We start from the raw sequence: 21,801 nt of genomic DNA on the forward strand, positions 1-21,801 counted from the left end.
CAACGTTTTTACTTTGAAAATGGTATAGCCTCTTTTTCTCTTAAGGCCGTATGACACTATGCAATTTCTTGTATCATTTCTTATATCGTTTCCGATATAACAAAAAAATGGATAGTGCCATACAAGCGAATAGCTCTTATATCAGAAACGATACAAGAATTTGTGTCCGCTGCAGTTTCTTGTACAAGAAATGCGCCAATTTGTGCGCAAAAACGTAAAACTTCTGTCATAATGGCAGCTGGAGGAGAACTTTGATATTAAATTAGACCAAGCAGACATCAGAGAAAAGTGCCCACCAAAAATAAGCAAGATTAGAACAGCAGTAGCCAAATTGAAAAGCAATAAATCACAGGGATTGGATCAAATAGCATCGGAACTACTGAAAATAGGAGGAGATGTATTACTAAAAACAATACATAACCGCTTTAAAAATTCGTGATGAGTTTAAAGATTATTTTATATCTCCAAATAAGAGGTTAAAAGAGGGTAGGTGTATATCACATGTGAACGTCCTCAGTTTTTGAAATTGGTGGTAGTGGATAACAAATTTAAATTTTTAGTTCCTGCAAGATACGATACAGGGACCAAAAACTGTAAAAAAAGAAAGCATTAAGAGAAAGAAGTAAAAAATAATTAGAAGTCACTTTGTTTAAGCATGACAAATAAGGAAGTTTCGTAACACTACATAGAGCATAGATAAAGAATATATATTACTGAAACATAGAGATTTCAAATTATAAAACTGGTTGTATATATTGCAGGAAAATATTTAATATATAATGTAATTTTAAACTTCTTTAAATATAAAACAGGGGTTTGTTATAAAAAATAAACATTTCCTCTTTTAATATTACTTAAATATTTTATATTACTATTAAAAAAATATGAATATAAAGTTGAAATAAAACTACTTATTCCTAATCCTTTCCGTCTCTGTGGTCTGTTGATAAATTATCAACGAACTTTGAAATTGTTTATATTATACTATATTATTTTTTAAAGAATGACATCTTAGAAAATAAAAACTAAAGAAATTTAAATATGTAACAGTTGAGGGGGCCAATCTAATTCAAAGGAGGATGTCACTTTAGTTGTCTAAACTAAATGATAAATGACATTATGATTGTGACGGTGTCAGTGTCACTGTCACTTGACAAGAGAAAATAGAGTGAGTGAGAAGAGTAAAATTTTCTAACCAAAATACTGATACTGACACTGTTTTTCGCATTTTCTTTATTTTCTAATTAACCTAAATAGAATTTTTGATAACGATTCAAGTTTTATAGTTAATGTATTTATTTTATGGCTTCAATCAACTTATCCTAATGCAGCATTTTAAGTGGATAGTGAGACACTGGAATATAAATGTTAATATTTTGATGTCAATGATTACTCCAACATAAATAAAACTAATTGTATTATGTAGTACCACCAAATATATTTAAATAATTCCAATTTTAATTAGACGTGATGGGTATTTGTTGGTGCAAACAAAAGAATGAAGATCATGATACATATATACCACAGTCACCCAACAGTCTTCAAGCCCATAACATCATACAGCCCCTTTCCCCGGTTAGCCCGCAGTATCCATTTAAGCTAACAAAACTTCCAGATGCTGCATATGTGGATAAATTAGTCCTGGAAACCCTAGGAGTTATTGCTACTTTAGTTGATAAGTAAGTAAATTTTATTATGATCTTATAAATTTTAATACATCATTATTGAATTTAAAGATACACAATGTAAAATAAAATTGGTACTAGTGTAATAAGCCGGAAGGATGTCTACAGAGTTGAAATTTATATCAATGAATTCTGCCTCACTTACTAATGATTGTGCAATGATTTTTATTTGTATATTGCTCATTAAAGAATGTAGTTCGTAAGCTTTAAACAGTTCCTTTTTTGTTAAACATAGAAAAATGTTAAAACAGTTATTATTTCACATTTGCACTTAAATTTTTCTCTCAGACTCTGCCTGATGATTTTATATCCATAGCTTTTTACACCAGAATATGTTTATTCCAAAATACTGAAATGTATAGTCCAATGTAGGTATATAATTGTGGGCATTTACATATTAGAAATGACTAAAAGTCTAATTTTAAATACATATCCTTCCAAAAGAAACTGAATATTAAAATAAAACTAGCTATTATGAATAGGTTTCTGAAATATGAAAAATTTATAATATATTTCCTTTTAAAGTTATAAAACACCACATTTATGCAGAGACTTCCTAAACTAACTAAATAATTTTGTTATGGTTATGTTAAAACTACAGTTGGCTTTGAAAAATTCAATAACAATAGTTTTGTCAATTACTGTGAGATGCACTTTTTAAATTTTGGTATCTTCTGGTATTTGTGTGATTTAAAAACGGACAGGGGAAAGATTAATCGTTGAAAAAATTTGTTAAATTTTTTTTATACCTTTTAATACTGGGAAATTAAATTTGAAATTAGGGATTTATTACAAATTGTGCAATATCACACACTGTTTTTTTTTTTAATATTTAGGTTAGGTTTAATTATTAAAATATTAGCTTGGATATAATATAATAATACCAAAAGTTTCTTTTAAATACTAAATTTATATCAACATCATTTCTTAGCTCCCCAGATCAATTCCACAACCTTATCAATTTTCTTCGTGAAACCAGGCTTTACCAGGAAATTTAGAAGATGATATGTAGCTTAGAATATATCTAGCCTGTCAACCCTGGTCAGGTGTATAAGCCACCCATTAATATGAGCTCTTCTGATCCATTTATTGCAGAGGATCACTCCACCTTTTCTTTGTTTTTTTTAAGCTCCGTTCCTTTCTATTTTTGTTTTCCAGTTAGGTGTCTTCATTTTCTTGATATCTTCTCTGACCTGATCTTCCCAGCTGCACTTTTTTTTCCTTTAGGTCTTGTATTTGTAGGATTCCACTTTAATATTTTCTTTTAATAATGTATCTTGTTTTCATCTTAGTACATGCCTTCCTTCAACCTTTGAGTCTTTATATGTCTGAATATCTTGTTTAGTTATCTCATTGGTAAATAATTGTATAAACTCTCTGTCTTGGATTTTTTTGGCTGAAGAATTCTTCTGTGGAAGTTCCTTTCTATTATCCTTAGCTTCTCTTCATCTCTAGCAGTTAGGCACATTGTTACTGCTGTGTAGGTTATGACAGGTCTGATTGCTGTTTTTACTGATATTTATGTCTTTTAATAGTTTTTAATGTTTCCAATATACTCTTTGGGTCGCTTTGACTCTTTCAGTTATCTCTGTGCTCCTGTTGTTTAATCTGTCTATTGTTACAACTAGATACATAAATCTCTTTACTTTTTGGAATATATACTATTCAATCTTTTTATTATCTATATTACAATTTTTCCTTGATATTAACATATACATTGTCTTTCCTCATTTATTTTTAGTCCTTTAATTTTTGGTCTCTTGTGGCTATTACCATGTCATCAGTGTACTCTATAATTTATATAGATCTTTATATGATTATCTCGTGGACTCCAGTTTTTTTAATCACTACGTTGGTTAAAAATATCATCCAGTGTTATGTTAAATGGTGTAGTTGATAGGCTATCACTTTATGACAAAATATGGAGAAAGAAACAGCACACAACAATAATAGCATCATTAGAATGCTAGACTTCTGTATGATGCACAATTTAGTAATAACTAGCAGAGAACAGAGCAAAAGTAAAAATATCGCCTGACAAATGGATGCATCAGTCAGCCGAATAAGAGCAAGAGAATGCGAAGAGGATATGATAAGAGGGTGTGAAGGAGGTATTTAATAGAAGTAGAAAGGTAGATAGAACGCCAATAAAGGGAAGTGATGTCTACGTAAAAGATGAGATGATGGAGATACTAAAATCTGGAGATAGCAATTGGGAGGTGGACAAAGGACTAGCTGCTGAGAGGGCAAAGAAAGAAGAGAAGCGGATGGACACGAAAAAAGTGGTTATGGTAAAATTCCACTATTTGGAAGAGTGATTTCATCGTTTAAACGCTGAACATCCTCAAATTTAAATAAATACAGCGGCCCTCGAAAACTACCCGTCCAATTTGCGTTTTTTCCTAAGAAATCACGTAATGTGTAATTAGTACATTTATTTGTGCTTCTCTATAGCAGACTTGACCATGAGCTGCCTTACTATAATAAAAATACCAAAAAAAAATGGTATTTTTCAATAGTAAAAATTTAGCAAAAAATTGTAATGGAATAAATTTTATTTTTATGTTTCGTTTCGTTACTTACATATTTAAGTTTATAAAATAAGAATCGATATTTTACATTTCATTCCCATTCCTTTCCAAACACTTGGCAACTTGGGGATTTGTAAAGCATCGCAAAGGTAACACCACCGCACGTGCCGGAGCAATAAACGTTCATTTAAAATTAAAACGTTAAAGTTTGTGATGATAAACCGAGTGTTATTGGAGTTTGTCGTTTTATAGTGAATTTTTAGTTATATTCTGAGATTATTGAAATAAAATGGATGAACAACCGAGTTGTTCCAAGAGAAGACAGCAAAATTCGTCAAAAAATAAAAACGTCAGAAGAGAAGGTACAGCTTACAGCTTACAGACTATGTCCATTTTAGAATATGAAAACTATTAATTGTACCAATATTTAATGTAATAATGTAGTTTATCGTTATTGATTGTAATGTAACTGTACATTCTTGTAGTGTAACTGTATATTGTCGTAATGTAATGTAATGCAATTGTAACTGTGTCAGTGACCTACCCTGTTGAGACACGTAAATCCAAATAAAAAAAAAACAAATCGATATTATAAATTTACTTATAAAGAATAATAGTAAACTCAAACTTGTAAGAGTATATTATATAGGTACATATTAAGTATACAGCCCAGGTACTCGTAATCTAATTTTTACAATTCCGTTCCGGTTATCGACAGGAGACTTTCACGTGTATAGTTTTCTAAATGGTAATTTAAAATTGGTGTTCATTATTGAGTTGCTTTGCAGCAGAACTGTAAATCATAATGTATAGTTAGATTAAATACAATAACGCCAAAATTGAATGTACAAAAATATAAATTAGGTTAAATAAAATAAATAATTCGCTAATATTTAAGATAATAGGCTGCATTTCCTGTGAAGTGTAGAGAACTACTCATGACGTGAAACTTATGACTTATAAAATACCAAATTCCTAATAAACCTAGTGGTTGTAATAATTTTTATTATTGAAGTAATTCTTATTTAAATCAGTAACGAAATTATCTCTCTTATCACACTTAGTTTTTAATAAATAATTACTATGAGTCATGTTTTCAAAGGAAATCATCTCATGTATTAATATTAATCATAATACTTAAGTATTAACGAACAGTGGTTTAACTAATCCAATAAAACTTGTTAAGCATATGACGGGGTAAGAGCCGTAAATGTATAGTAGCCCAGTCAAAATAAAAAAAAAATTATTGTATTATGTTTGAAATTGGGAAATTTTCAAAAACAAAGTTTAGGTGAAATGAGATGATTTTTCATGAAAAAAAATTGATTTAATTTTACGGGATCATTGTTTAAATATTGATTAAAATCTCAAAATGACCAAATAATTAGTTTTTTAGATACCTCAAAAAAGTCGTCACCATAAAAGATTTTTTTTCTTAAAAGTTTTTACAAAAGAACTTCGTAGTTATTTTAATTTTCAAGCGGTACTCCAGATTTAAAAAAATCCAAATTAGTCCATTATTACCAGACTAATACTTCTTACATCTACTCTGTTACTTTCTGTTCAGTCTTCTACACCGAATTTTGCCTCATCTTGGGAATACGCCATCCTCATCAACGCTACTTGACCAATCCGTCGATGTGTTGGGATTCTAGCAATTTCTGAAAACAATTCGTAAACTTCTTTATTTTTCTCTTTGCTGTCATAATCTTTAACTCGCATCCATAATATATTCTTGGCCTAATGTTTGTTTTGTAGATCTTCATTTCAGAAAATGGACAGTTTTGGAGCTGAATATGTGAGTAGGTGTTAAGTAGACTTTGTTGTCTTTCATTATTGGTCTTTGAATTTCTGCGTTTTCTGTTCCTTCTGCATTTAATGCTTCTTAATATTTGAAGCTTTTTTACTTCTTCAATGTTATCGGTTAGGTTCAATGAGTACTCGACGCACTGCGCAGCAGAGGAATGTGGTGACGGATTATCTGTACAAGAGAAAGATTATGGTGGGACACGATCGTCGGCGTGACAGCTGGGGTCCCGCAGGGATCTGTCTTGGGACCGACGTTATGGAACCTAACATATGACGGAGTTACGAACTGTGAATAAGGAGAGGGATCAACCCCCTTCGCATTTGCGGATGACCTCGCTGTACTGATAGTGGCGCGGAATGAACCAGATCTCAAATACCAGGTTCCGAAGTGAAGAAATGAATGACACAGCAGGGACTGAAACTCGCGACAGAGAAAACCGAAGTGGAAAAGGAACAAGCAAAGTGTGGAACTACAACGTGCGTTGGCGCGTCTAACACACAAGAAACACCGGGAGTGACGTTGCACCATAATGGAAAGTGTTCCATTCCATGTGTTGGCAGTGGAAAGAAAATACCTATATGAGAGAAGAGACCTAGACCTTACTATGGCCGAGAGAAAACAGGAAAGGGAAAGGTCAATTGAAGATGTGGCACAGTGGACAAAGATGCTGATTCCGAACATAAGAGATTGGGTGGACTGTGGTCACAGGCGACTGGATTATTTCCTAACGCAGGTGCTCGCAGGACACAGGTGTTGTATATACTGCGGACACTGTAACACATACGATGTTAGAATGCAACAGGTGGATAGTAGAAAGGAACAGAATGGAAAGAGAGACAGGTGTGAATTTTGTTACAGTGAGAAAAATGGTTGAGAAAATGATTGAAAATAAAGCAGGTTGGACTAGTGTACACAGCTATATCCGTGCAATGATCAAGAAGAAATAAGAAGAAGAAAGACAGCTGAACCAACGGCAAAGGTAAGAGGAAAATACGCTGTAAGTTGAGGGAATACGTTTTGGTAAGACGCGAAAAGTGAGTTAGACTGTATGAGTTAAACTGTGTAAGTTAGACTGTGGGGACGGAGGAAATGCCCGGCTGGGAGTGATGTATTAGGATTGATGGGGGTCTTCTACCAGCTACCTGGAACGGGGTTTCTCTAAAAAAAGGCAGTTTTTGGACCAAAAAAGGGGAAACAGAGCCTCCTTGTTGACAGTCTATGAATAATGGAGGTAGTGCTTAAGGTAAGTGCTCTGTTAACGGAGGATGGTCTGTTTTAGCAGGTAGGCGTTCGGCGTAGACTTGGCGATGAGAGGGCGTTTTAAAGTACCTCGGGAACTATCGCCGGGTCTTCTGAAGATTCTAGAGCCTCCTCTATAAAGACCAAAAAAATAGATTCAATTAGAGTTGGCGCTTAACCACCCTCTTGACCTAAGAGGCCTACTAAGGTTCATCCCTAGGTTAAAGTTCTCCTTTTAGCCGAACCTTTTTAACAAAGTCCATTATGGCCTTTGGTGATACTTTTACGAAGTCAAAGGGCTCGAGTTGATAATTCTCAAATGTATTGAGTCTTATCCTATCCTGGACAGTTGCACAGAAAGTGTTCCACCGTCTCGTCTTTAGCATGACAAAATTTGCAATCCGCACTTTCTGTCAGTCTGATTTTAGGAACGACAACGTCCTGTTAGAAGGCCTACGATAAGTCGCAGATCATTCCTATTCATATCTAGTAGATTTTTGGATCTCATCCTCGAAGGTTCATGTATAAAAGCCTTCGAATGTTTAAGACCCATTTGTTCGTATCAATGGTTACGTTTCATCCGTTCGCAGCATTTAAGCGCTCATAAAATAACTCAGAAAATGGTTCCTCAAAGATATTTTTTGTATCAGATTGTCTGTTGTGGTACACATACGCCATCATTCACAATCACAGTAGTGAATCTGATACTTTCATCATCACTCGACTGGACTATTAAACACATATTATTTCAATCTCTTCCAATTTTCTTAGGTATTTAGGCTAAAATATTCTATTGTAGCTCCCTTTTCTATTCTTTTTACATCATTGGTCCATCTGCTTAGTTCTTGTTCTCGGTTTCTTGTGTAGAACCTATGCATCAATTTCATCGTATTTCTAAATAATCAAATATCTTACAGAAGATATATGAAACATCGGAGATTGGACCCACACAAAAGGAAATGAATTAATTCATCAAGCCCAGAACAGAGAGAAATTTGCCATATTGATCGCCAACCTCAACAGAGAAGGAACTTAGGAGGAGAATATATCTTACGTTCTTGCCAAGTGCCCACCAAAGTTTAATCTATTTAAAAAATTTACTATTTTAAGATACATTTTTTAAAGTGTAATTTAATGGAATAAATAATTTTATTTCACTAAAAACGAAAAGTCGTATTATTTACAAACAACTCTATTATTTGCTAAACCATTAATACTTACATCCTTGAATTTAAATCACTATTTATTATTATAGTAATAGTCTCTTTTGTACTTTAATTTGTATAATGGTATGCTTTACATTATGGTTATGACAAATAGCTGGGTAAGTTTGTATAAACATTTATGAGTTTTTATAAGGATAAATTTTACTGGGTTAAATCGTATCTATTAAATTTTTACAAAACACTGGACTTTATCTGAAATTTTTCCTCATATACGAGGAACAAATGGAAAGTTATGGGATTCTAGACGGTAGATGGCCATCTACAAATGTTAAGTGTTGACAGATTAGTGTTTTGTTAAATTAGCATACCTCTTTTTGATGGCTTTCTTAGATGTCACTTAAGCTTTCCAGCAATTTGATCCTAAATGATTACTTTATAAGATAAAGAATCGATTGTCACATTTTGTCTTAGCACTTTAAAAATTCTACCTATCAGATAAGACACTTTTTAGTAAAGCAGTACGAGGAATACACATCATTTTATAAAACCAGTACAGCAAAGAAGTATATAAGGAACTACAGGGTGCTATGTTTGCAAACAGCACCGCAATTCTGGCCAAGCACTCTAGTGCAGCGAGCAGCGTTACTCAAAGTGTGTTCCGCAAAGCCTCCGGTAGGGCTCCGCCGGCAGCCAAATAAATATACTACCAAAACGAGACGATTACTTATCAGCTTACCGCGTACATATACGTAAATTTATAAATTTAATATATTTTTAAGTATGCACCCGGTCTATTACATCAAGTGATTACATATACACCACCATTTCTTCCCGAACTATAAACAATTGAATGACCTCGATTCGTCGTTCCATTTGTAGTTAACGCATAAATAGAAGAAAATCGTCTAGCTGCGCGAAGTTTCTGGGGAATTCCAGATGATTCGATGGTTACATATATATTATATATATATATATATATATATATATATATATATATATATATATATATATATATATATATATATGTATATATATATATGTATATATATATGTATATATATATATATATATATATATATATATATATATATATATATATATATATATATATATATATATATATATATAAATAATATAACAGGAGGATTGTTTGGCGCAGAGAATTAATTAATCGCCACAAAATTTACTCCCGCTACGCTCCGTATTTTGTGTCCGCTTTTGGTGCTTATAGTAATTGTATTTCGTGCGTGAAGAGATTCTATTTTCACCTTTTCACACAGCACATTGACCAAACAGGAGAACCGTGCACTATCGCTGAAAAGTTATAAAACCATGAGACATAACACAATGTATGCTCGACGAAAAATTTGCAAAGTATATTTTTACAGTTTCGCTTTCGAGTGATACAGTTTCGCGTCAAATTACATTCGATCCAAAAGGAGCTCGGAAGATACATAAAACAAGAACTGGTTGTCCTGCTTCAAAATAACAAATTTGTCTTGCCAATGCATGAGACAACTGATGTTGCTTTACTGGACATCTTGTTAGTACTCTTATTTATTATATATCTTATTCACTCGAAAAAGACTTGCTTATGTGCTCATTGCTGTGCATTATGCAGCAGTCATAAAACACTACTGCTCCATACTGCAGTGAGATGTGTCTTGGGATAAAATTTTGACAAGGCTTTTTAAACTAAGAACAGAATTACAAGCTTTTCTTACAGATATTCCTTTTAATTTAAGTTTAAGAGGCTTTTTGTCTGATAAAAGCTGGTTATTTAGACTAACCGTTTTAGCAGACATGTTTGGAAAACTTAACAAATTAAACATGTCACCACAAGGAGCACAGACAACAGTTTTCATCATTTAAAGGAAAACTAGATTTTTGGGTTAGTTGGTTAAGTAAGAAAGAAACCGAAAGTTTTTCATTACTAAGTCAGTTCCTTAGCCACTTTAGTCTTAGATATACAGAAATATGAAACATTTGTTGAATAGATGCAATATAAAATCCGAAGATTCTTACTTGTTTGAAACCAAAATTCCTAAATCTGTGCCACCTACAATTAACATTTAGCAGACGATGAATAGACCGACATGGGGAATCTAAAATTGCATTCCACATCATATCGATTTATCGAAGCAAGGTATCTCATGAACTGGCTTCTAATACCCAAAATACGAGTAAATAAAAATATAGAAAAGACAGTTAAGATTTGATTTCATGTATAGGGCCCTACAGTTCGCTTATACGTATTTCTTCCTTGCAGGACAAAACGACTGAGTAAGATGCCCTAAGGTTAGGGCAACGTTTATTTATTTAACACTTATAGAAACTGATTTTAATTAATTTAATTTTTTCCTACGATGTACAGATTCTTGGTAAATCGATTTTTTCCGTTTTTATCCGATACGAGTGGAGTGGTTTTAGGGGGAAACCGGGGGTAGGAGTAGTAAACTTTTTTGCATATTTTTTGGGGCCCCAAATTTAACATTATCGGCAAAGTTCAGCTTGTTCGTATGATTTTTAAAAGGTTTGGTGGCATTTTCAGACAAAGAAGCGCCTTGCTAAGTCTTTTCTAACGCCGTTTTCTGAATTTAATATGAGCTAATAGTTTTTTTGTATAGACGAATTATGAAGGTACTAAGTGCAATTTAAGTGGTTGAAAAACATTGAATAAGAAAAGGCTTGTTTCCACCTCTTTTTTGTATTTATTGCTATTTGGCAGCAAGGTTAATACAGCATTTTCAACGAGCTATATCTTATAATTATCGCTATTTTATTTCATTACGACTTTGCTCCAAAATTAATTGTTTTAACGTTATAAGTAGACTTCGGCAAATATGCAAATAAACATGTAGAAAATATGCGCATAAATATGCACGTGTTTACCCGAAAATATGCAAATATTTTACAAAATATGCATACAAATAAATAAAAAAATCGTAAAATAGTAACAATTTTATTTAAAAAAAAAAGTGTACATAACTAAATATTTCCTACTATTCATTAAGATTTACATTTATTTTAAGTAACTACATCATTTTTAAGTATGAATAAACTTATTTAGAATTATGGTAACAATAAATGACCAAGTGGTGTTCAAAATTTTCTAACAAAAAGGCTTCTGTCTAAGTACATATAAGTATTTATATATGGAAAAACTTCGTTCAACATCAACTGATGTAACGGGAGCATTTTTCAAACTAACCAAAACATTTGGTTCTAAATTAATTGTTTCCGAAATATTTCCAGCTAGAACACTGACTACTTCAGAAAGAATATGGTAACCTTTATTTTTTTCCATAGTAGCTTCAAATTTTTTTTAAATATCTTTTCCAATATTACCTCTAACGTTCCGACAACATGACGCAAATTCTTTTATTAATGCTGTACTTTCGAACAATGACAGTTTTGGTGATTCTAACTGAGTAATTGTTTTTTGAACAAAACTAAAATTTGATTTTATAAATGAAAGTTCTTGTTGAAGCAAGTTACTCTGAAAAGTTTGTTTAGAATCCAAAAGAGATTGGGAACTTTCATCTGTTAACGTATCAATTATGTTCTTTATTTTAACAAAATGATCTGCATAAAAATTAGCTGCTTCTAACCATGTTCCCCATCGCGTTAAAATAGGTTGTGGTGGAAGAGGAATGTTAGGTAGCATTTCTTTATAAAGTTGAATTCTTATAGGAGATTTAAGAAATACTTTTTTGACACTGGATATCATGGTATTTACAAGAGGAAACTTTTTTCGTATTTCCTCTGCAACTCTGTTTAATCCAAGCGCTACACAAGTAACATGTATTAAATCTGGGAAAAATATTTTTAAATTTTGTCCTGCTTTCACCATATAAGGAGCAGCATCCGATAAAATAAGCAGTAATTTATTAGAAGGAATAGTTGTCGGAAGAAAAAAAGTTGCTAATGTTTCTTGTATAAAACGCGAAATTGTTAAAGCATTTGTTTTCTCAAGTTGCTGGCATGAAATAAGATGAGATTTTGGTAAGGTATCTTCTTTAAGAACACCAATCAATAAATGAGCAATATACTTTCCTGAGGAATCAGTGGTTTCGTCTACAGATATGTAAAAATAATTATCTGCAATTTCTTCCTTAATATTAATTAACACCGACGAGTATAGCCCGTTCACATTATTTCTTCTTAGAGACCGATCACTTGGAACATTAAGTTTGCAATATTTTTTTAGAAACGAACTAAAATTTACATTTGCTAATTTTGAAAGCGGTATGTTTGCAGACACTAATGCGCGACACAAGTCTTCATTAAAAGTTTCTTGCTCATCTAATTTTTTTGAAGTAGATTGGAAACATTTTAGCCATTGAAGTTTGATGTTTTCCTCCTATTTTTCCTTTTTTTTGCAATGTGTGAAGCAGTTCTCACATGTTGGTCTATCTGAAATTTCTTCTCACATGCTATCTATAAATAAAAATAAAAACCTTTATTTTAACCCAACCTTTAAAATATAAAAATATACAAGGTGTTTTTGGTTAATCAAATAACTGGTTTGGAAACAAAACACTCGCTAAGTGTTTTAAATGCAGTATTAATCCACAAATTAGTTTTTGTTACTAACCATTAGTACATCATATAACTTATTGTAGCGTTTTTAAATAAAACGAGCGGTTCGAATTTATATACATATATTTATTTATAACTTTACAGTTCGGTACTCTCTTATCAACTAAACTCACTCCTAACAACGTTACATATATATAATAAAGTTACTTTTCGAGAACATTCTGGCGTTGTCCCACCTCTAATTGTCTCCCGTCCGAAGGACGGGCGCTATTGACCTGCCGATTCTTACGTTTTCTAGATTCGTCCTTCTAAGAATTATGACGTATCGGAGATGGGCTATTTCGTTACACTGCTCCCCTCTTAAATCTGGTCGTCCCGATCAGCAACTCTATATGTAGGCACAGGATGGCGGAATCTACAGGACTCTCCAGCTCTGCATGAACCCTTTAGAAAGAAATAACAGTCTACTGACTTTGAAGGATACGATCTCATCGGGTTAATGCAACACACAGTAATTCGTACGCCGGTTTCTCGGAAGATCACTTCAAGCATGCTTCTGACAATCTTCCAGTCCAGATTATCTAGTGCATGGCCTATCTTGGGTAAGGACAAATTCTTGATGTCGTAATTGCACACAATTCTCTTCAAATTAGTTAGAGCACGCCATATATCCTCGTAGCTTGCCCTGTCTTTATACGACTTCCTGGTCACCATATACAGCAAAGATCGAGAACCATCTTCTAATCTCAGTACTCTTCCAACTTTAGGTTGCTGGTTTTTTAACTCGTCCAAACGACCGAATTTCTTATAAAATACGGATGAGATTCCGTTAGTCATCTCAAGATCTTGGGCAACACAGTGGGCTAGAGAGACGTTATGCGGAACACTAAAAAGATCCTGCTGAACTTCTGTGGTCACGCCGAATCTAACACTCTTTCTCTCTGCGTAATTTGACATAAATTCATTAAAGCTTGGTCGCCGGTCATCTTTGATCTCATGTTGAAGGGTTCGTGCTTCTTCTGTTTCATTTGAGCCAGCATATGGTGCAAGACGATTTATGTGAACTACTTTTGGTTTACCTTTCGGCAACTTCTTAATTCGGAATCTTAAGTCATTTATTTTCTTTTTAATTTCATATGGACCTTCCCATTGTCTTTGCAGTTTGGGAGACAAGCCTCGACGACGTTGTGGATTATAAAGCCAAACAAGATCACCTACTTCATAGCTTTCACTCTTACATCGAGAATCATATTGATCTTTCATTCTGTCACTGGCTATCTGGATGTGTTGTCGGGCAAGTTCATGAATGTTGTTCATTCTTAACTTCAGGCGGTCGACATAATCTTCGCTTGCAACATGTTCTTCGGAAGGTCTGCAGCCAAACTCTAGGTCGCAGGGCAAACGAACTTCACGACCTAACATCAGGCAGGTTGGAGTCTGGCCTGTAGTTTCATTCACGGCCGAGCGGTAGGCCATTAGGAATAAATGTATATGCTGGTCCCAATCTCTTTGATGTTCTGATACAACCTTGGATAGGTGTTTACCCATTGTTCGGTTCATTCTCTCGACCATTCCGTCTGATTGAGGATGCAGGGGTGTCGTTCTGGTCTTATTGACACCAATCAATTTACAAACGTTTTGGAAAAGGGTTGACTCGAAGTTTCGCCCTTGGTCGGAGTGGATCTCCAAGGGAACACCAAATCGGCTAAAGAATTCTTTAACAAGTACCTCTGCAACGGTAGCAGCTTCTTGATTTGGTATTGCATAAGCCTCAGTCCATTTCGTAAAATAATCCATGGCTACCAGGATATATTTATTTCCATCATTTGTCTCTGGAAGTGGACCTGCAATGTCGATTGCTACTCTTTCCATAGGACTACCAACATTGTACTGTCTCATAGGTGCCCTCTTTTTACCAGCTGGACCATTACTGGTTGCACACAGTTCACATTTCCGGCACCATCTTCTTACATCATCTTTACAGTTCACCCAATAGAACCGTTCTCGAACCTTTTGCAGAGTCTTCGTGATACCAAAGTGTCCACCTGATGCACCGTCATGCAACTGACGCAATACTTCTGACACTTTACTTTTAGGTACAATTAACTGAAGCTTAGTTTCTGTACCATCATCGTTCTCAAAGGTTCTATACAGAAGATCATCTTTCAGCAATAGGCAATTCCATTGGCTCCAGTAACACTTGACTTCTGGACTACATGCACTAATGTCTTGCCAAGAAGGTCTCTCACTTCGACGCATCCAATCCAATACTCTTTTTATACATGGATCATCTGCTTGAGCGTCTTGTAGCTGTTGAGGCTGCCATTGCTCATTAATGACGGTGGTTCGTCTCACGGGGCAAAGTCGTTCTTCTAATTCAAGACAATGATTACGATTTGCACTGTATGGCCGTCTTGACTGAGCATCAGCATTTGAATGACTTTTTCCAGCCCTGTGTTTGATTTGTTCTAGCTTTCTGACTGTTGTATTATTTTCTTGCAATTTACGACGAATGTGACCTACGTCGTTACCATTCCAATATCTGGGTTCACGTCTCTTCGGCATCATGTCACGAACTACTTTCCGTACGATTTCCTCCAGACGTTTCTCGTTTTGTTCGTCGCTCTCTTCAGAGGTTCGTACTCGATAGCTCCGTGAAGCTTGACTAGCTGTTTCATGTTCTAAGGCAATAGCGAGCGCTTCATCTAAAACTTTCGGTCTTGCTAGTCGTAAAGCTTTCTGTAGTTCAATGTCTCTTAACCCATTGACGAAGGCATCTACAGCGATTTCTTCCAAAATGTTGTCTGGTGCCTCTGGATAGGCCAACAGCGCTATACGAGCAATATTTGCTTCAAATTCTTGCAAACTCTCACTTGCTCGTTGGATTCTACTTCTTATTTGTACTTTGTAGACTTGTTGTAGATGGGCATCTCCGTAACGTTTGTCTAGTCGAGTGAACAAGGTCTGGTAACATTTTTCTTGACCCTTAGGAATCGATCTTAGGATATCAGCAGCATCACCTCGTAAAGCAGCAGTCAAGGAAACAGCTTTTTCTTGTTCTGTCCAATGATTGGCTGTCGCAATAGCTTCAAATTGTCTAAGGTATATGGACCAAGAAGACTTTCCATCAAATGGTGGCAATTTGAATCTCATATTATGTGTCGTTTCGTCTCTAGGTGATTCTTCTTTCACTACCGGATGTAAGGCTATTGTATTAACTGGTGGTAGCACTTTTGTATTAGTTATCATGCTCTCTAACTGTTTGATCTTCTCTTCTACGTTGTTTACATTTTTCTGTATCTTATCGAATTTTCTCGAGACTTCTTCAAATTTCTTATTGTTTTGAATACATATTTCTTTAATTATTTGTGAAGTCTCGTCGAATCTTCTAAATACATTTTCGAATGTTTCATCGAATCTTTTAGGAACATTCTCTAATTTATTATCATCTCTTTTAGAAGATTCTTCTATCATTTGAGAGACGTTTTCAAATTTCTTATCATTTTTTCTGGAACTCTCTTCGATCTTCATTAAAACTGCTTCTTCTGCTGACTGGAACTGGAATGTCTCTGGGTCTTCTCCATTCTTGTTGAGAACAGTCTTCAGTCGTTCTTGGAGTATCTTCTTGGACCCACTGCAGTCTTCATCGCGTTCTTCTAGCTGCTCACGCAACTGTTTTACTGACAGTTCTACTAGCAGCATCTTTGGTCAGGCCCGCGTACTTTTTAAAATGTTAAAAAGTCTTTTTCAAAAGTCACCGCTGAATTTATATTTAAATAAATCAATTATCCTCACACCGTGACACCACTGTAGCGTGATTAAATAAAACGAGCGGTTCGAATTTATATACATATATTTATTTATAACTTTACAGTTCGGTACTCTCTTATCAACTAAACTCACTCCTAACAACGTTACATATATATAATAAAGTTACTTTTCGAGAACATTCTGGCGTTGTCCCACCTCTAATTGTCTCCCGTCCGAAGGACGGGCGCTATTGACCTACCGATTCTTACGTTTTCTAGATTCGTCCTTCTAAGAATTATGACGTATCGGAGGTGGGCTATTTCGTTACATTATTTTAAAATTCAACAAAAGTTTTTTTTTTTTGTTAATTCAATTACAATAAAAATAATTGTGTTTTAGAATAGCTGACTTCATAAAAAAAAGTAAAGGTGAAAATTTTTTCTAAATACACACCATTGTATTGTACCATGGACAATTTTTTCTTACTAAAGGAAGCTATTTTTCATTTAAAAACAACCTACGAGTACTAAATTTCAAGTAAATGCGTTTATTGGTTTTAAAGTTATTGTTGTTATTAACTAAAAGAATTTAATTTTTTTAATTTTAACACCCTGTATCTCGAAAAGTAAATAAGTTTGACCCCTCATTAACTATATCGTTTTGTTCAATTTTTCGAGAATTATCTACAGTCAAACGTTGTAAGTGTCATTTGGAAACACCCTGTATGTATGAAATATTAGATATTTAATAGAAAATATTAGATACTTACAATTTTGCCACAGACTGAACAGTAGATTTTTCCCATATCCATAGACAGCTCTTTATAAGGTTTAATCCAAGTTGAAGCACTGGTTGTTTTAGGCATTATAAAATCACAATCTTCCTTTTTGTTACGCACAACGAGTGTTTACGCTTTGAATATCAAAACAAAAATGATTACAAATCTGAGCATCAAATTAGAAATGTTTAGGTACCTAATTCAATAAACTGGGAGATTTTGGAAAATCCCTAAATTAGGAACAAAACTATTAGCCGTTTACCTGCTGTTAAGATACAATAAATTGTAGATAGATTTGGGGATTAGATCATAAAATGCAAATGAGCGAACCCTTAGCGATTATCCAATAACTGAATGCCTCAGTGACCGAGACTTTCTAAGAATGTTGAGGGCTACTTAAATTGATCTTCTTTGAAATTGTAAATGTTTTGTACCTGTAGAGATTACGTACTTAGATCATTTCTTGATTAAAATGACTACAAAATTTTATACAAGAATTGAAATAAATTGGTATGTTTAAAAATTTTCAAATACAGTATAAAAATCTGAACTTTTATGCACTTTGTGCAAACTTTTATACAAATATGCCAAAATATGAAATATTTGCATAAAATATGCACAATATGCAAAATATGCAATATGCATATTTGCCGAACTCTAGTTATAAGCAAGGAAAGTAGAAAAAAATCGATGTTTTTAGTAATTTGTCAATATTTAAATTTTTTATTAATGTACCCGAGCTATTTGATAGGGAGGATAAGTCAATTATTATTACTTAAATTATCACACAACTTTTTCTGCAAAAAGCCACCTCTCACATCTAAATTTACACGTTTTTTCACGTCTATTTTTGAATAGATAAAATATAAGAATTGTTCTATTCATTAGGTATTCATTATTATACTTGCTGTGTAGGACTCGCCATTTCTTAGCAAATCCGTCCAGTCTTTTATATCCAATTTTGTTCGACTGTCTAATAAAATTCGAGTTGTTTTGTAATTTTGTTGCATATAATCCTGCATATTATGTTGCATATACTTTAAATAACATAGAACAACAGAAAAAAAATATAAAAGCTTTTTAAAGTATATGCAATAAAGTCTTATGTATTTTTTAGTGTTAAAACTATCTGATATTAGTTTTTTTATTATTACTGTTAGTTTTTTCACAATATAACGTCGTTAATTGGGTTAATTGGACTTAAAAATGAATAAAAACACTTAGCAAACATTATATTTTTGTTTAATTAGACTACAGTTTTCATTTATCTTATCATATACCATTATGATACATATAGTTAAAGGCATATTTTTTTGTATTTTCTTTCCTTTTTCTTTGTAAAGCTTCTTAAATAGCTTTTTTCTTCGATAAGACATATTTTGTTATTTTCGGTGAAGTGATCAACAGTAATCATCCAGCATGTTAACATTCCACCGTCCCTGGTATCGTTTCTCTACACCTTTGTGTTGTGATGGACCTATTTCCCCTGCTTTGAACTTACAGCTGGTTCCTAAAAAAACTGATACGACTCTTAAAGCGTATTTTGTAGAACATTGAGCAGTGTATTTTAAACGATAAATACTTATTACAGTAGACTCCCTCTATAACGAGAACTGAAATGGCAGACTAATTACCTCGTTATAAGCGGATCTCGTTATATTCAACAACAATAATACTGTGCATACATATGAATATGTAGTTTTCTAAAACATTAACTTTCTATATTGAAGCCATTCGGAGCAATATAAGATGCTAATAAATATTGTTTGAATGACGTTTTTAAAACAAAGTTGTTTACTTGTCAATGAAATGCATTAAAACAAAAAAAAGTTGTTTACTTTTATTGTCAATGATATACGTTAAAACAAAAATCTGTATTCTGTAAATATGTATAAAGCGTATTTTCAAGAATAACATAAACTACTGCTTCTGCAATTGCAAGAAGTTATTTTGTCATTTTTGACTGCTTTAAATTGTCCAGTATTCTATCTATCATATTTTCTAAAGATGTGAAACAGTTTTATGCTTCTTCATTTGCGTTTTGTCTTTGGATAAAGTTTCTGACAACGTTTAAAACACTTTCCACATCTTGTCTATTAGGACCCATATTATTAGGTGTGAATGGTCAACCCCCTACAATGACACTGGTTAATCATAAATCATACATTTCCTACTAAGAATCATACATTGTAAGAAGTTTATTGCGGGCGACCGGCAGTTAAAAAGGGTATTTAATTATAGCTACGGCCGGGCCAAAACGTAAAAAACACGTTTTTTGATCTTATTTTCTCTCGTTATAAGGAAATTTACCTCGCTATAGAGGGTTATAGTTGAATAGAAATTTCACGGGGCATCTAATGTACCTCGTTATAAGCGAAACCTCGTAATAACCGTGTTCGTTATAGAGGGAGTATACTGTATTTACATATTGTCATTGCCAAATCTTAAAATTTGTCAGATAACTCATTCTGTTCAACCTTAAAAAATGGCTCCACATGTTCGCAAAGAACTAAAAGCAAGAATTGTAACGAAATTAGAAGGTTGGTCACTATATCCCGCAGCTAACCATTTTACTGTAAGCAGAACAACAGTTTTTAATATTAATAAAAGATGGAGAGACAAGAAACTCTCGAAAGAAAGCAAGGTTCTGGAAGATCAAAAATATCTACCGCTCATGAAGATCGTACGCTTTTGAAGAGATTAGAAGAGAATTCTTTTGAAAATGCGAAAACTGCAAGAATTGTGTCACAGTTTCCGGGAAGAAAGACAAGAACTGGGCGCAGAATTAATGCATCGCGTCTTAGGTACCGAACTGCAGCAAAAAAAAAACAAGCGCGGACACCACAACAGACGGAATCAAGACTTATACAGTATACTCCCTCTATAACGAGAACTGAAATGCCAGACTAATTACCTCGTTATAAGCCGATCTCGTTACATCAAACAACAATAATACTGTGCATACATATGAATATGTAGTTTTCTAAAACATTAACTTCCTATAGTGAAGCCATTCGGAGCAACATAAGATGCTAAATATTGTTTGAATGGCGTTTTTGAAAAAAAGTTATTTACTTTTATTGTCAATGATATACGTTAAAACAAAAAATATGTATTCTGTAAATCTGTATAAAGCGTATTTTCAAGGATAACATAAACTATTGCTTCTGCAATTGGAAGAAGTCTGACATTTTTGACTGCGTTAAATTGTCCAGTATTCTATCTCTCATATTTTCTAAAGATGTGAAACAGTTGTATGCTTTTTCATTTGCGTTTTGTCTTTGGGTAGTTTCTTACAACGTTCAAAGCACTTTCCACATGTTGTCTATTAGGACCTTCTTATTATTAAGTGTGAATGGTCAACCCCCTACAATGACACTTGTGAATCATAAATTGTAAATTTCCGACGAGTTTATTGCGGGCAGCATTTAAAAGGGTATTTATTTATAGCTACCGCCGGGCCAAAAACGTAAAAAAACACGTTTTTTGATCTTATTTTCTCTCGTTATAACCAGATTTGCCTCGCTATAGAGCGTTATAGTTGAATACAAATTTCACGGGACATCTCATGTACCTCGTTATAAGCGGAACCTCGTAATAACCGTGTTCGTTATAGAGGGAGTATACTGTATTTGCTTTAAACCATCAACTACAAAATCAAACAACAAAGATTTTTGGGACAGGGTAATATTTACAGTTTGGGTCTTTATTTAACATTGCCTAAAAACTTAGTCACAGCTTGTTTTAATAATGCCCAAGACCCTTTCCCTTTGAAGTAATTTGTCTTCAACATTAGAATCAGACAGATCCAACAAAAACCCCTTCTCTTAGTTTGACTTCATATAAATAAGCTAATTGTTCACATAAGTATTTGAAACATTCATCATGTCTTTACAAGGCTTTACAATTATTAAACATAACTTAATACGATAGAGGGCGTCAGAGTTTTTCTTGGTGGGCAATGTTTTGTGGACCAGTGTCGATCCCTTGCTCTATTGCCCACTTACATATAAAACATAACATTTTCATAGGTTTCATCGACATCATGACAGAAAGCTGAATCCCCTTCTTGATTAAAAAAACTTAGCAAACTGTTGATATCTTATTCTGTTAATGTAAATAGATATTCCAGAAGCTAGAAAGCTGTTGATATCGTGTCATATAGTAGTAAATAGATGTTCCAGAAACTATCAAATATTTTTCCTGTCTTTTCCTTTGCCAAACCTAAATATCTTGTTAAATTATTCTATTATCCAGAGAAAACTTCTGAGAAACACCTCAGTTTCTCCACACTTTGTTT

At 33.5% G+C, this 21,801-nt stretch overlaps 1 protein-coding gene across 1 annotated transcript in view; it reads left to right on the forward strand.

The window, feature by feature from the left end:
* Positions 1 to 1,155: 1,155 nt before the first annotated feature.
* LOC140445405 (RING finger and SPRY domain-containing protein 1-like) overlaps positions 1,156 to 21,801 on the forward strand; it is a 62,273-nt gene continuing 41,627 nt past the window's right edge. Inside the window, exon 1 of the mRNA XM_072537407.1 lies at positions 1,156 to 1,679. Coding sequence (XP_072393508.1) covers positions 1,471 to 1,679 — 209 coding nt within the window. The 5' untranslated portion in view covers positions 1,156 to 1,470. The remainder of the gene's footprint in view (positions 1,680 to 21,801) is intronic.

This window comes from Diabrotica undecimpunctata, chromosome 7 (genome assembly GCF_040954645.1).
Source record: "Diabrotica undecimpunctata isolate CICGRU chromosome 7, icDiaUnde3, whole genome shotgun sequence".
Classification (NCBI taxonomy): domain Eukaryota; kingdom Metazoa; phylum Arthropoda; class Insecta; order Coleoptera; family Chrysomelidae; genus Diabrotica; species Diabrotica undecimpunctata.